Source organism: Hypanus sabinus, chromosome 3 (assembly GCF_030144855.1).
Source record: "Hypanus sabinus isolate sHypSab1 chromosome 3, sHypSab1.hap1, whole genome shotgun sequence".
NCBI lineage: Eukaryota > Metazoa > Chordata > Chondrichthyes > Myliobatiformes > Dasyatidae > Hypanus > Hypanus sabinus.
In genome coordinates this window covers 10618000-10634204 of record NC_082708.1, presented here as the reverse complement: position 1 = coordinate 10634204, position 16205 = coordinate 10618000, and the positions used below count along the sequence as shown (strand labels likewise).

The window sequence follows — 16205 nt, the reverse complement described above, 5'->3', positions numbered from 1 at the left end:
GGAAAGGAAGGGTGGCTGATGCCAGAATAAGAAGCTGGAGAGAGGGGGAGTTCAAGTTGGCAGGGACAGGTGAGACTGGGTGAGAGGGAAGGTGGGTGGGGAGGGGAGGTGGGATGAAGTAAGCAGCTGGGAGGCAATAGGTGGAAGAGGTAAAGGGCTGAAGAAATCTGATGACAGAGGACATTTCACCATTGGAGAAATGGAAGGCGGAGGGACACCAAAAAGGAGATAATGGACAGGTGAGGAGAAGGGATCAGAGGAAAGCCAGAATTGGGAATGGACGAAGGGGGTAGGGAGGGGAAGAAATTACGCAAAATTCGGGAAACCGGTTATCATGCCCTCAGATTGGAGGTTACCCAGATGGAATATGAGGTGTTGCTCCTCCAAACCGAGAGTGGTCTCAATGTGGCAGCAGAGGAGACCATGGACCAACATGTCAGAGTGAGAATGGGAAGTCAAAAAATGAAATGGATGGCTACTGGGAAATCTCGTCTTTTATGGGGGATGGGGTGAAGGTGCTCAACAAAGCCGTCCCACAATCTACATCAGACCTCACCAATGTAGATGAGGCCACACCAGGAACTTGAACCTATAGTTAACCTGCCTGTCCCTGCTCTGGAAGCGTTTGCTGGAATAGCATCAAGGGAACTTTACTGTGTCCAGCCAACCTTATCCCAGCCCTGGTAGTATGTAATGAGACAGAACAGCTTTATTTGTCACAGATGCATTGAACTGTGCGGTGAAACACGCTGTTTGCATCAAATCAAGCCAGCGTGTATTGTACTGGGCAGCCCACAAGTGTCACCATGTTTCTGGCACCAACATAGCATGTCCACCACTGACTAACCCCAATCCATATGGTACTGTTGTTGGAACGTGTGAGTACCCAGTGGAAATCCATGTGGTCATGTGAGGAACACACGTACAGTGTTGGGAACTGAACCCTGTTCTGCAAGGCAGTGCATTAACCCCTACACTATCATATTGCCTGCTCTCTTTACCAACATCCCCTCTATTTTTTCTTTACAGCTGTGTAGTCCAACCATTGCTCTGAGCAAGATTTTGTTTTTCAAAAACACATCTGAAAACGGCATTATAATGTTTTTTGTAATATGTACACTGCTACTATTTAGAATGAAAGTAGAAAAATTACATACTTTTGGTTTTAATTATTAATGGGTATAATGAAATACAGCACTATAAAGAAAACCTTTCTGATCTTTTCTGATCTGTCTTTATTCCAGTTGTGCTGCAACAAAGGTATGTGTGTGGGGGCCTTTCGGTTACGGCTCAGCTTAGAGGAAACAGCGGTTCTTATATTTGTGAATTAGGAGGGGACTACATTCTGTTTCTAACCCTTGTATTCTTTATCCTGGGGGTAATAAGAAGTTTAACACCTACAGTCCAATGAACAAGTGCCCACATTTTGTAGATGAAAGTATTGCATAGAGCAAGTTCAGGGACCCATGTGATTCCAGATTCAGATTTACTTATCACACGTACATTGAAACATGTAGTGAAATGCTTTGCTTATCCAAGGATGTGCCGAGGGCAGCCTGCAGAGTCTCCACACGTTCCAACATTAACATAGCGTGCCCACAATGTTCATCAGATAAACAACACACACACACACACACACACACACACACACACACCAGACCAGGCAGCAACTATGGAAAGCTATGGAAAGGAGTAAGCAGTCGATGTGTCCTGCAGAGACCTTTCATCAGCGTGAAAGTGTAGTGGCTAGCCTAACGCTTCACAGTTCTAGTGATTGTGGTTCAAATCCTAGGTGTCTGTAAGGAGTTCGTACATTCTCCCTGTGATCACAAAGGATCCTCTCAGTGCTCTGGTTTCTTCCCAGATTCCAAAGTTGGTGGATGAGAGTTTGATTTCAGCAGTTAATAGAAATTTGGATAGGTACATGGATGGAAGAGGTAGAGAGGGTTATGGTCCAGGTAAATCAAAATCAGCATTAGGCTAATATCAGTGGCATATGTCATGAAATTTGTTGTTATGCAGCAGCAGTACATTGCAATACATAAAACTAAATTACAGTAAGTATACATACTGCATATTAAATAAGTTAAATTACATAAACAGCGCAAAAAAAAGAAAGAAAAATTAGTGAGGTAGTGTTCAAGGGTTCAATGTCCATCCAGAAATCTGATGGAAGACGGGAAGAAACTATTCCTGAATCGTTGAGTATGTGCCTTCAGGCTCTTGTATCTCCTTGCTAATGGTAGCAATGAGAAGAGGGCACGTCCTGGGTGATGGGGATCCTCAGTGATGGATACTGCCTTTTTGAGGCATCGCTCTTCGAAGATGTCCTGGATGCTGGGGAGGTTAGTGTCCATGATGGAGCTGACTGAGTTTCCAATTTTCTGCAGCTTGTTTTGATCCTGTGCAGTGGCCCCTACTGGGACTATGTAGAATAACAGTTGGTTACAGATCAGATGGGCCAAGTGCTCTATGACGCCATGCCACATGGATTTAATGTCAGAAAGTTACAGGCGTGCTGTATTGACACTGGAAGTGTGGAGACACTTGTAGGCCATCCAGCATACTTTCAGACTCTTGGTCATTGACTCATCTGATACATTTCACTCTATGTTTAAATGTACATGACAAATAAAATTAATCTTTTGATAATTTGAAGAATAAGGCTAATCTTTAAACTTTTAAGAATAAAGTTGCTGTGTTCACCTGTTTGTATGCTGGCTTGACCCCAGGCATTAGCACTCTGTATCGATCCACAAACTCCACGAAGGTGTAGCGAATGGGGTAACCCGCGCGCCGGATCCGAATGGTCTCCATCATCCCAGAGTATCTCAGCTGGCGGACACACAGCTCCCGGTCAAACAGCTGTCGGCACAGAGAGAGGGGCACGTCACGGACATTCAGGAAGGGAGAGGTGAAGCACTAAAGGCGGAGCCTGGTGCGTTAGAAAGACTCCTGGACCACTGGCCAAGAGTGGCCATGCTATTGATGGGATGACCAGGAGAAGGGAACGGGTATAAAATATACCTAGGAGCCAAGCACATGCATCCTCATCAAAATCAGATTCAATATCACTGACACATTCTGAAATTTGTTGTTTTGTGACAGCAGTACATAATAATAAAAGAAAAACTATAAATTGCAATATAAAATTAAATAACAGAATTAAATAATATACAATTAAACAAGTAATGCAAAAAGAGAGAAAAAAATTGAGATAGTGTCCACGGGTTCATTGTCTGTTCAGAAATCTGATGGTGGAGGGGAAGAAGCTGTCCCCAAAATGTTGATTGCGTGTCTTCAGGCTCCTGTACCTCCTCCTCAATGGTTTACAATGAGAAGAGGGGTTTGTCTTGGGTGATGGCTAGGTGAGTTCTGGGTGGAAATCATGTTATGTGTGAGATTTCAAACCAGGTTTACTTTTTTTTTTGAAGAGTTTCACTGCCAAAATTGCCCAGAAACATTTAACCAGCTGGTCCCACATTGGTGTAGGTGCCCACCCTAGTCATTCCCTCCTCTTTTCCCCTTCAATATACAAGACATTGGTGAAGCCTCATCTGGAGTATTGTATGCAATTCTGGTCACTGACCTAGAGGAAAAGGCATCAACAAGATTGAAAGAGTGCAGAGAAAATTGACAAGGATGTTGCTGCGACTTGAGAACCCGAGCTACAGGGAAAGGTTGATTAGGCTAGGACTTCATTCCCTGGAATGTAGGAGAATGAAGGAGATTTGAAAGAGGTGTACAAAATTACAAGGGATAGGGTTAATTCAAGTAGGCTTTTGCCAGAGATTGGGGGAGACTAGAACTAGAGGTCATAGATTAAGGGTGAAAGGTGGAATATTTAAATATTTGAGAACCCAAGGTGAACATCTTCACTCAGAAGGTGGGGTGGGTGGAGAACAGGCTGCCAGCAGAGGTCATGAATGCAGGTTTGATTTCAACAGTTAAGTGAAATTTGGACAAGTACATGGATGGGGGAAGTGTGGTCTGGGTGCAGGTCTTTGGCACTAGAAAGAATAACAGTTCAGCACCGACTAGATGGGTTGAAGGGCCTGTGTTTGTGCTGCTGTGGTCTATGACTCTTTTGGGTGGAAGATGCAAAAACTTGAGAACACATACCACCAGGCTCAAGGACAGCTTGTAAGGCTGTTAAGAAGTCCACTAGTATAATAAGATGGACTCCTGTCCTCTCAGTCTACCTCATCATACCTTATTGACTGCTCTGCACTTTCTCTGTAATTATAACACTTTATTCTGCTTTTGTTTCCCCTTGTACCACCTGAATGTACTGATGTGAGGAAATGATCTGCAAGTTTAACTGGACCTCAGTTAATGAGACAATAACAAATCATTTAGGATGATTACCATGGAAATCGAACACAAATGGTCACCAGCAGCAAATGCAATGAAAGATTGCCATTTATTTTCGCTTATTTAGAGATACATATGGAATCGGCCCTTCGGGTCACGCCACCCAGAAACCTTCAAAAACCGGTTAACCTACTAACCAGTATGTCTGTGGACTATGGGAGGAAACCAGATCACCTGGAGAAAAGCTGAGCAGTCTTTGGGAAGAACATAGAAACTCCTTATGGAGGATGCCAGGATTGAACTTTGAACTCCGATGCCCTGAGTTGTAATAGCAGAGCGCTAACCGCTATGCTATCGTGATGCCTATTCTTATGTGACATGGTTTATATACCCTAATGCCTCCAGACTTCTTGAATTACTTTGGAACCAAAGGAGTTCCTCCATGGGCACCTGTTAAGGAGATAAAAGACAGCAGATGCTGGAATCCTGAGCAACAAGTAATCTGCTGGTGGAAAGTGCATCACCTATGGTGGGGAAGGAATCGTTGCTATTTCAGGTCAACACCCCCTGCCCTCCCCAAATCAGGGATGAGTGTGAAGGGAGGAGATAGCCATAATGATCACCCACCATCAGGCAGGAGGAAGTATAGCATTAGGACAAGTAATATTAGGATCGGAGACAGCTTCTTCCCCTGGGCCATGAGACTACTGAACCCCCCCTGATACCACTCAGGTCTCACCATGTACAAAGCGCCAGTAACGTTACACCGCTTACTTTTTAAACTTGTGCCATAAATGCACCTTACGCTAATGTCAATCTTCTGGAATACGTTTTATTATTTGCGTATTTAATTGATGTAATATTACTAGATGCGTTGTGTGTGAGTTATATGCGCTGTGTCGTGCACTTCGGTCCGGAGGACCATTGTTTCGTTTGGCAGCATACATGTGTATGGTTGAACAACAATAAACAAAAGCGAACACTATAAAGAGATGAGGGGGAATGGTGGTGTGGTACTGTAGATAAAGTTCCAGCTACTTCCTTTCAGCTGCACAACCCAATAACTACATCAACACTGCAACATTGGAATATATTGTACTCAAATGGATGTTGCTTTTTAATTCCCATCATGCTCTCTTCTCACAGCCTGTGGACTCCTCATCTCAAGTCCTCAATATTTATTGCTTATTTATTGTTATTACTTACTTTTTCCTTTCCTTTTGTATTTGCACACTTTGTTTGCACAGATAGTTGCCCATCCTGTTGGTGCAGTCTTTCATTAATTATGTTATGGTTATTGTATTTATTGGCGTAAAGGGAGTTTCTTCTCTTTTCTTTGTTACCGTTGGGTAAGGGTTTCCTTTTGTTAACTAGCAGGAATGCTAATTTACTGATAACGAGAACGGTATTCCTTTGTAAACCAAATGGGGATTAATGTTCTTTCTTCTGAGTCTGTAAGCTTTTGTTGACGGGCTTTTGGGCAGATCGGCGCGAGGGGGTCGAGAGAGAGGATGCAATGCTGTAAGTTGGGCGAGGATCGGACCCCAAGCGGGGGTCCGAGGCCAGGAGGTTCTCCAAGGAGGGGGGGATGAAGCTAGATGTGCTTGGTTGACCACTCGGAGGGTCCTGAGCTGCGAGTCGAGGAGTTCGGAGGGGATCGAATGGTGGCCAGAAGACTTCAGAAATTGAGCTCCAACAGTTGTGCACGAAGTGGTTTGGACTTTGATAAGTTTGGCGCCTTTTCTTTATTTTTTTTCTCTTCATATATACTGTATCGTTATTAATCACTTAGTTATAGTAACCTTTATAAATTGTACTCATTTAATCGCATATGGTGTACTGTCTGTTTTTGGGTGAGGCGGGGACATCACACAGCATCCACACCAGCTGATTACCCAGTTTGGCGGGGCCGAAGGCTGCTCCCCCTAGACGAGAATAAGCTGAGCGAACCTGAGGCGACCCAGGGGGTTACATGTGTATGACTGCAAGAAAATGGATCTCTGGGTTGTGTATGATGACGTATATGTAGTTTGATAATAAATTTACCTTGAATTTTTAGACATAAATCTACTGCAGAGAAAGTGCAGTGTACGTAAACAATTAGGTGGATTGTGATGCTGAAAGTCCATTTTAGCTTTATCCGATGCACAACGAAACATACAGTGAAGTATGTCATTTGCATTCATCTACACCCCAGGGTGTCCTGGGAGCAGCCCGGAAGTGATGCCACACATTCTGGCCTCAACATAGCACGCCCACAAAGCTCAGCAGAACAACACAGAACACAACGAAACAACATCAAAACAAGCTCCTTCCTTCCCTCATACTCACACCCACTAGGGAGCCATTTAACAGTCTTATTACATCAGGTTAGGAGCCGCCCTTGAGCCTGGTGCTACATGCTTTCAGGATTTTGTACCTGCTGCCCAAAGGGAGACGGGAGAAAAGAATACCTGAGGCTGGTTGGATCTTCGATTACACTGGCTGTTTTCTGAGGCAGCGAGAAGTGTAGGCAGAGTCCATGGAGGGGAGGCTCTCAAGTGATGGGCACTAGCCTCCTCTCCATTGAGGACATCCTGAAAAGGTGATGCCTCAAAAAGATCCATTATTAAGGACTCCCATCACCCACAGCATGTCCTTTTCTCATTGTTATCAGAGAGGAGGAACAGAACACTCAGCATTTTAGAAACAGTTTCTTCCCCTCCATCAGATTTCTGATCAGACAATAAACCCATGAACGCTGCCTCACTTGTTTCTCTCCCTTTTTGCTCACTCCTTTAACTTTTATTTAAACACTTACATTCCTTATTGTAATTTAATTTTTTTTTAAATTATACATTGCAATGTACTGCTGTCACAAATCAAATTTCACAGCATTTGCCAGTGATATTAAACCTGATTAAGTTCTCATATTCATGACTACTCAAATTCTCAGATTAAAATCTCAAATATTTACTCATTCCTGATTTACTCATCTCCACTCCAAAAGCTTCATGCAGTTTAAAATCAGCACGCTGTCACAACCAAGGACTGCTGGCAGTTCTTACAGCAGCACACACAAAAATGCTGGTGGAACTCAGCACATCTATGAGAAAGGAATAAACTGTTGCCGTTTCGGGCCGAGACCCTTCGCAGTTCCTACCATGGATTTCTTGTACTCATTGGGCTTGATACAACGTACGAAGAAGGGCTGGCAGACGCTGAGCGTTCTCATCAGCAGTTCCAGCGAACGCTTAAACTGGCTGCTTAGTGTTGGCGAACGTTTCCTGGTCTCTGCTCCCTGCAGGCGAAGACAGAAAAAACAGAGGAAGGACATTGGAATTTCAAAGCTACAGGAAGCAGTGAAACAACAGGACACACTTTGCTTTTGCAGCGTAGGCTGCGGTGAACTCTGTTGAGCATTACTTTTAACTCCAACGCTGTCACCCAGTGTTTAACCAGCAGGGATGAGACCCATTAAAACTGGAAGTCAGTAATACAGCATGGAAAAAGGCCGTTCAGCCCAAGAGTCCATGCCGATCCATTTACCCGCATTTGTTCTAGGTTCCCAACTTGGGGTTCACAGACTCCTCGGTTAATGTCAGGGGGTCCATGGCATAAACAAAGTTGGGAACCCCTGCTCTAAAACATCCATATCCATGTAGCTGTTAAGTACCTTTTAGTTGCTCAGAATCAGAATTAGTATCACCAGCCTCTTACACTTCCTCCCTCACCACCATTCAGGGCCCCAGACAATCCTTCCAGGTGAGGCGACACTTCACCTGTGAGTTGGCTGGTGTGGTATACTGCGTCCGGTGCTCCCAGTGTGGCCTTTTATATATTGGTGAGACCCGACGCAGACTGGGAGACCGTTTCACTGAACACCTACGCTCGGTCCGCCAGAGAAAGCAGTATCTCCCAGTGGCCACACATTTTAATTCCACGTCCCATTCCCATTCTGATATCTCTATCCATGGCCTCCTCTACTGTCAAGATGAAGCCACACTCAGGTTGGAGGAACAACATCTTATATACCGGCTGGGTAGCCTCCAACCTGATGACATGAACATTGACTTCTCTAATTTCCATTAATGCTCCTCATCCCATCTCTGATGTATTTGGTTTTTCTCTCTCTCTGCCCATCACTCTGCCTGTTCTCCATCTCCCTCTTTCTTTCTCCCGAGGTCTCCCATCCCATGATCCTTTCCCTTCTCCAGCTCTGTATCCCTTTTGCCAATCACCTTTCCAGCTCTTAGCTTCATCCCGCCCCCTCCGGTCTTCTATCATTTCGCATTTTCCCCTCCCCCTGCTACTTTCAAATCTCTTACTATCTTTCCTTTCAGTTAGTCCTGACGAAGGGTCTCGGCCTGAAACGTTGTCAGCACTTCTCCCTATAAATGCTGCCTGGACTGCTGCGTTCCACCAGCATTTTGTGTGTGTTGCTTGAATTTCCAGCATCTGCAGATTTCCTCGTGTTAGTATCACCAGTGTACGTTGTGAAATTTGTTTTGTGGCAGCAGTAAATCATAGCAAGAAATATATATTTAAAAATTTGTGTTAAATAAATAGTGCAAAATGAGAGCAAAATAACGAGGTAGTGTAAATAGGTTCACTGTCCATTCAGAAATCTGACGACAGAGGGGGAAGAAGCTGTTCTTAAAACTTTGAGTGTTCTGTATGTTTTAGGGCTCCTGAACTTCCATGCTGATGGTAGTAATGAGAAGGGGGCATGTCCTGGGTGATGATGGTTCTTAATGGATGCCGCCTTTTTTGAGGCTTTTGAAGATGTCCTGGATGGTGGGGAGGCCATGATGGAACTGGCTGGATTTGTAAGCCCCTGCAGTTTTCTCCCCCCGATCCTATGCAGTGGCTCCTTTATACCAGACGGTGATGCAACCAGTTAGAACACTCCTCTCGGTACATTTGTAGAAATTTACACGATGACCTGCCACATCTCCTCAAACTCCAAATCAAACATCTCTCCTGGTGTGCCTTCGCCATAATGGCATCAATATGTTGGGCGGGGATACATCTTCAGGGATGTTGATACCCAGGAAGTTGACATTGTTCACTCTTTCCACTGCTGCCATCTCGCTGAGAACTGGTGTGTGTTCCCTCATCTTCATTAATTAATTTATAGATCAACAATTTAATAGATAATAATTTAATCGTTGTTAATGTGTCTGCTCAACCACTTGCTCTGGTGGACCACTCCACTCCATATTCACACCTCCATCTGCATGAAGAAATTGCTCTTCAGGTCCTTATTAAACCTTGCCCTTCTCATCTTAAGGCCAGTCCACTTTGATGGGTCAGCAGAGGAAAGGGTGAGCAGTTTCAAGTTCCTGGGCATCAACACCTCGAAGGATCCATCCTGGGTCTGACGCACAGAGGCGGCACACCAGCAACTCTACCTCAATAGGGGCTTGAAAAGATTTGGTATGTCATCCAAGACTCCAGAAGTTTCCACAGGTGTACGGTGGAGAACATTCTGACTGGTGGCGCCACCACCTGGTATGGAGGCTTCAGTGCAGAGTATCGAAGGATGCTGCAGAGGGCTGTAAACTCGGCCTGCTCCACTTTGGGCAGACCTCTCCCCACCATTGAGGACACCTTTAACCGGTGGTCTTTTAAGAAGGCAGCATCCATCATTCGGGATCCTCATCATCTGTTGCTATGCCCTCTTCACATTATTACCAGAGAGGTACAGAAGCCTGAAGACGCAAACTCAGCATTTCATGAACAGTTTCTTCCCCTCCATCAGATTTCTGAAGGGCACATGAACTCTTGAGCACCATCTCACTATTGTTCTTTTGCTTTAACTTACAGAAACTTTTATGTCCTGTACTACGCTGCTGCCATATTTCACATCACACAAGACAGTGGTAATAAACCTGATTCTGACTCTGAATCCCTGAAAATCTCAGAAACTTGAACTTTTAAATACCCAGGCAAAACTACACTGAGGGACTCCCCAATGTGAATTTGAACATTACAGCATAGAGACAGGCCATTTGGCCCACTGATTCCATCCTGAACATCCACCACCTAATCATATTAATCCTATATTTTAAAAAAAACTTTGCTTTATTTCTCAAACATGCATCAAAACATACAGTGAAATATAGTGTTTGCCTCGAGGATGTGTTGGGGGTCAGTTCACCAGAGTCGGCTCGCTTCTGGTGCTATCATAGCATGCCCACAACTCGCTAACCCTAACCCACATGCCTTTGGAATGTGGGAGGAAACCAGAGCACCCAGAGGAAAGCTACGCAGTCACGGGGAGAGCATACGTGTCCCTTAGACTGCTGCGGGAATTGAACCCCGATCTCAGAGCTGGCATTGTAAAGCACCGTGCTGACTGTTCATGCTACTGTGCTCCCAGGTTCTCATCCATGAGCTCCATATTCTACCACTCACTCACACACGAGGGGCAATTTACAGGGGCCAATTACCCTACCAAGCCACATCGCAGGGAGAGCATGCTAACTCCACACAGAGAGCACCCGAGGCTGGAATGGAACCCGGCTCTCTGGCACTGTGCTACCCAGATATGGACGTTTACAGCTGTTGACGGAGCCATTGGACCCATTGGTGGACATGGAGTGGGGCACACAGGAGTTGGAAGAGGACTTGGTTGAGTGCCAGAGGAGGAAGACCTTACTGAAGATAGACAGAAGAATAAAAATGAAATTAGATAGTATTAGTGCAAATCGGGGGTTTCTAACCCGTTTTTGGCCATGGACCAATAATATTAAGCAAGGCGTCCATGGACTGCTGATTGGGAACCCTGGTATGAGTGAAAATGTAGATAGGGGTGAACTTGAACCCGCAGTGCTGCAAGGCAGAGGTTCCAGAAGCTGTGCAACTACGTCCGCAGTCACCCTTGCAGCAGTGGAGATGTCAGAGGAGGCAACGACGCTCTACAGCTAGTGCTGAGGCAACAATTCCACAAGACCATGAGGCACAGGAGCAGGATCAGGCGTGCAAACTTCCCCAAGATGCTCTGGTATCCTCCACATCCTTCAAAACTAGCTGCTGGTTTAACTGACAACTGTAAATTACCCCTTTGGATGGAGACATGTCTCTACGAAAGGAAGTGTAAGGCACTCATTACCTCTGCTAGCCTGCAGGTCACCCTTGGGTAAAATGTAGCACCTGCTTAGCCCCATGACTACCCTGATCAGGGTCACTTGAAGCCCTGGGAGCAGACGGTGGATGGTTGTATGAGCAGCCGGTGCAGATCACAAGTCCCGGTTATGTGACCACTGACACCAGGCAGACAATCTTTGAAGAGTATTGCGAATGGCTGGTGTCACCCATCTTGTAAAGACACTGCCCAGAAGGAGGCAATGGCAAACCACTTCTGTAGAACAATTTGCCAAGAACAATCATGGTCAAGTCCATGACCACCCTGGATCACAGTACACGTTACATAATAAATGAATGAATGAAATTAGCCCTTAATTTACTCCTGAAGAAACACGTTGCTGGAACCTGTAACCAAAAGCAAATGGCTGGAGGAATTCAGCTGGCGGGGGAAAGGGATGGTTGATGATTCAGGTCGATACCATGCATTGGGACATCTTCACTCAGTGTGGAACAAGCTGCCAGTGGAAGTCATGGCTGTGGATTTAACTGTAACACTTGAGAAGTTTGGACAGGTGGGGTATGGAGGGCTATGGTCCAGATGCGGGTAGATGGCACCAACAGAAAACAGGTTGGCATAGACTAGATGGGCCAAAGGGCTTTCTTCTGTGGTCTAGTTTTTTTTTTAACTTTTATTCTGAGATAAAATGCAATAACTGGCCCTTCTGGCTCAATGGGCTGTTGCTTACCTGTTAACTACCCACTGCATCATTGGCGTTTAGGGAAACAACAAAGGCCCTCCATCTCTGCTTTCTTCATCGTGTCAGTAGTTGCCTCTCAGTTTTCACTAATATGCAAGTCCCTGCAAGTCCCTGGTGAAGACTCAGGAAAATCTTCACACACAGATGTAGAAGGATTCTTCAGTGCTGTTTCCATAACAATTTCTTTACACCAGCCAGGTTTGTTAGCTCTGAGCTGAGCCCTCAAACCTGGAGGACCAGCTGACCACTCAGTCTGCCCTCTAACCTTTAACCTGTTTGGTATGGGTGACCATCAAGAGCCAAAGCTTAAAGCCCTGACTCCAGCCAACATAGCTCTCTGAGTCATTGAGGCACGCAAGCCTCCAAACCCTACCACAAAGTTGTCGTCCTCTTGGAGACCATCGAGCTGTGCTGTGACTCCATGAGTGGGGGGAGGGGGTGTTGGGGCAGGAGATTCAGGAATGAGGGGTAACAAGCATCAGGGGATTGTGTGGGTGGGGGGGTGGAGGAAGGACATAAATGATCTGGAACAGACTTTGCCCCAAACAGAATGAACATCCTCCTTCTATAGGATGGAAAATACGAACAATTAAAGATTTGATAGTTACCATGGCTACATCAGCCTGAAAGATCTGCTTGATGAACTTATTCTTGGAGGAGTGGACTAGCTGGATGATGTCTCCATGAAGTGTGTCACGATTTTTCTCTAGAAAACCTGTCAGAGGAGAGAGAAGCAACAGTTCAAGGCTTTGGTTTGGCTGATATTGGTAGGTTGGAATGGCTCAAAAGCACCCTTTGGTTTTCTCTTTACTTCAAGTTCAAATTTAATTGTCATTCAACCATCCATTAATACCCATAAATACTGTCAAATGAAACTGCATTACTCTGGGGCCAATATGCAACAGGCAGTACCAACAGTCATTCACAGTACAAGGCACACGGAGTACATAAGACAGCAGTAAAGTACAATCACACACAAAAAATATACCAGTTTTCATGAAATGTTGCAGCAGTCTGCAGTAGAACGCAGTACATCTGTCTTCTGCCGAGCGCACACCGGAGTCAGCACCGACTCCCACATGGCTGCTGTGCCACACTGCCTCAGATGCCCCTCTCCTGGGTGGATGTAAATAGGTGACACTGTGGTTTGAACCCTAGTCCTTGCTGTGGCCGAGACTACTTTATAGCCCTCTGGATATTCATTAGCAGGGCTAGCAACATGGCTAGCATCAGCCATGGAGAACCTTGTCCAATGGCTCCTTCTTCCTAAAACTCAAATTTCAGGCCCAGGCAAAAAAGCCACAATAGTTCAGACACTTCCTTCCTTTGGCCTGACGATGCAAGAGACTGCTGATGCTAAAAATCTCAAAGTCAAAGTAAAAACTATTACCAAAATACAATTATTTCACTTCTGTAGCCTGGGGAAAAATACACACACGGGACAAGAAGTACTTTTTCGGGTCTTAAAATTCCTTTATCAGCTTTAGATGTATTATTGCAGAAAGAGGAAATAAAAAAGACAAAATAAATAAAAAACTTTTCTTGCTATTACAATCTCAGTTTAACTTCAGACCAACCCTTGTTACGTATGCAGTATGAAAAAAACTAAAGCAAAATATACAAAACCAATAAGGTAGTGGCAAATATTTGGCATGTACGTGCTTATCTTCCAAACACGTATAGGCTAGACTTTGAAGTGAGCTCTCCTCGCTCACGCTAGTAGGTCAGTTAAAGAACTTCACAAATCAGGCTCTCCAGTGGAAATTTTTCCTCACCAAACCTGGGAAAAGCATTTGAACGTCGTCCTTTCTAGAACACGGCAATTCTTCGCTCTACTCCACCCATGCAAAATGACATCACTGTTTTCTCTTAAATACACAGGCAGCTATTTTAGCATTACCAAGGTGAACACAGAAGTGCACTTTAACAATAAAAAGGTGATATTCAACGGTCCTCTTGTTACATTGTCATTACCATTCCAATCTTTCGCCTCTCACCTTAAACACTTGACCTCAGAGCTTTTAGTTCTCCTTCCCTGGGAAAAAATGTCGAAGTGTATTCAAAGTAAATTTATTACCAAACTACATTTATGTCACCATGAGATTCATTTTCTTAAAGCATTTATGGGAAAAATAAAGTACAACAATAATATTTATGAATAACTATACACAAACACTGACAAACAATGAATGTGCAAAAGACAAACAGTGGACATAAAAAAAACTGAAAATTTGAGATGTAGAGACCTTGAAAGCATAGAATTAACTCGGACTTGTGAGTGAAGCTGGTTCAGGAACTTGATGGCTGAAAGGAAGGAAAACAAAGAGCTGGAGGAATTCAAGAGGGTTGAGCAAACATCTGTGGGTGTGGGGGGAGGAATGAGAATGACTGATGCCTCAGGTCTTCAAGCGGATTCAATGGGGTCTTTTAAGAGCCTCTTAGATAGGTACATGGAGCTTAGAAAAATAGAGGGCTATGTGCTAGGGAAATTTTAGGCATCTTATAGAGTAGATTACATGATCAGCCCAACATTGTGGGCTGAAGGGCCTGTAAAGTGCTGTAGATTTCTATGTTCTGCATTCTATGTTCAGGTCAAAGCCCTGTCTCAGAACTTCTTCACCCAGATGGTGGCGTGAGTGTAGAAGGAAGTGCCACCGAAGTGTTTTTTTCACTCAGAGTGGTTGGTGTGTGGAATGCATGCCTGAGTCAGTGGTGGAGGCAGATGCGCTAGTGAAGTTTAAGAGACTACTAGACAGGTATATGGAGGAATTTAAGGTGGGGGGGGGTGGGTTATATGGGAGGCAGGGTTTGAGGGTCGGCTCGACATTGTGGGCTGAAGGGCCTGTAATGTGCTGTACTATTCTATGTTCTATGTCTATGCAGGTTCAATTATATCATTTCAGAGAAGTTTGGACAGATACACAGATGAGAGGGTTATGGAGGGCCATGGCCACTTGTCACTGGAGCTCTGAGCTGAAGTTCAAAACAAAGTTATTATCAAAGTATATATATGTCGCATATACAACCCTGAGATTCATTTTCTTGGGGGCATTCACAGCAAATACAAAGAAACCCAATAGAATCAATGAAAAACCACACATACCAAGACAGAAAAATCAGAAGACAACAAATTTGGCAAATATAAAAAAAGGAAAAAATAAAATAATAAATAATTAAACAAATATTGAGAACATGTGCTGTCAAGTTCTTGAGAGTGATCCCATAGGTTGTGAAATCAGTTCAGTGTTTAGGTGAATGAAATTATCCACTCTAGTTCAGGAACCTGATGATTGAGGGGTAATAACTGTTCCTGAACCTATCAATTTTGCCAAATGTGTCTTCTCCACACCCTCCCCCCGTACTCCTAAATGTTACAAAATTCACCTGTCCCAAGTAGTTGTGTACAACATTGAGTGTGTGTTTTCAGGCCTCTTCCTGTACCTCCTCCTCACTAACAGGGGCCCTGAATGATGGACGCCAGCTTTTTAAGGCATTGCCTTTTGAAGGCGTCCTGGATCTGGGGAGGCCAGTGCCCTTGAAGCTGGCTGAGTTTGCAACTTTCTGCTGTTTTTTCCGATCCTATGCAGTGTCCCCTCCATACCAGACAGTCAAGCAATCAGTTAGAATGCTCTCCATGGTGTATCTGTAGAAATTCACAAGTGTCTTTGGTGACATACCAACTCTCCTCAAACTCCTAATGAAATATAGCAAGGCACGACAGTGGCTATAATTGTATCAATATGTTAGACCATAGATAGATCTTCAGAGATGTTGACACCCAGGAACTTGAAACTGCTCACCCTTTCCACTTCTGATCCCTCAATTCAGTGCGTTCCCTCAATTTCACCTTCCTGAAGTCCATAATCAATTCCTTGGTCTTACTGATGTTGAGTGCAAGGTTTCTGCTGCATCACCACTCAACTAGCTGATCTAGTTTGCTCCTGTATACCTTCTCATCAGCATCTGAATTTCTGCAAACAATAGTTGTGTTGTTTACAAATTTATAGAATGAGTTTGAGCTGTCATGGGGCTAGAGAGAGTAGAGCAGTGGGCTAAGCACAC

At 44.4% G+C, this 16205-nt stretch overlaps 1 protein-coding gene across 1 annotated transcript in view; it reads right to left on the bottom strand.

Annotated features, from left to right (window-relative positions):
- myo7aa (myosin VIIAa) overlaps window positions 1-16205 on the bottom strand; it is a 188356-nt gene that overhangs the window by 121731 nt on the left and 50420 nt on the right. The window contains exons 15-17 of the mRNA XM_059963729.1: window positions 12752-12858; window positions 7457-7594; window positions 2707-2865 (exon numbers count right to left, since the gene is read on the bottom strand). Coding sequence (XP_059819712.1) covers window positions 2707-2865; window positions 7457-7594; window positions 12752-12858 — 404 coding nt within the window. The remainder of the gene's footprint in view (window positions 1-2706; window positions 2866-7456; window positions 7595-12751; window positions 12859-16205) is intronic.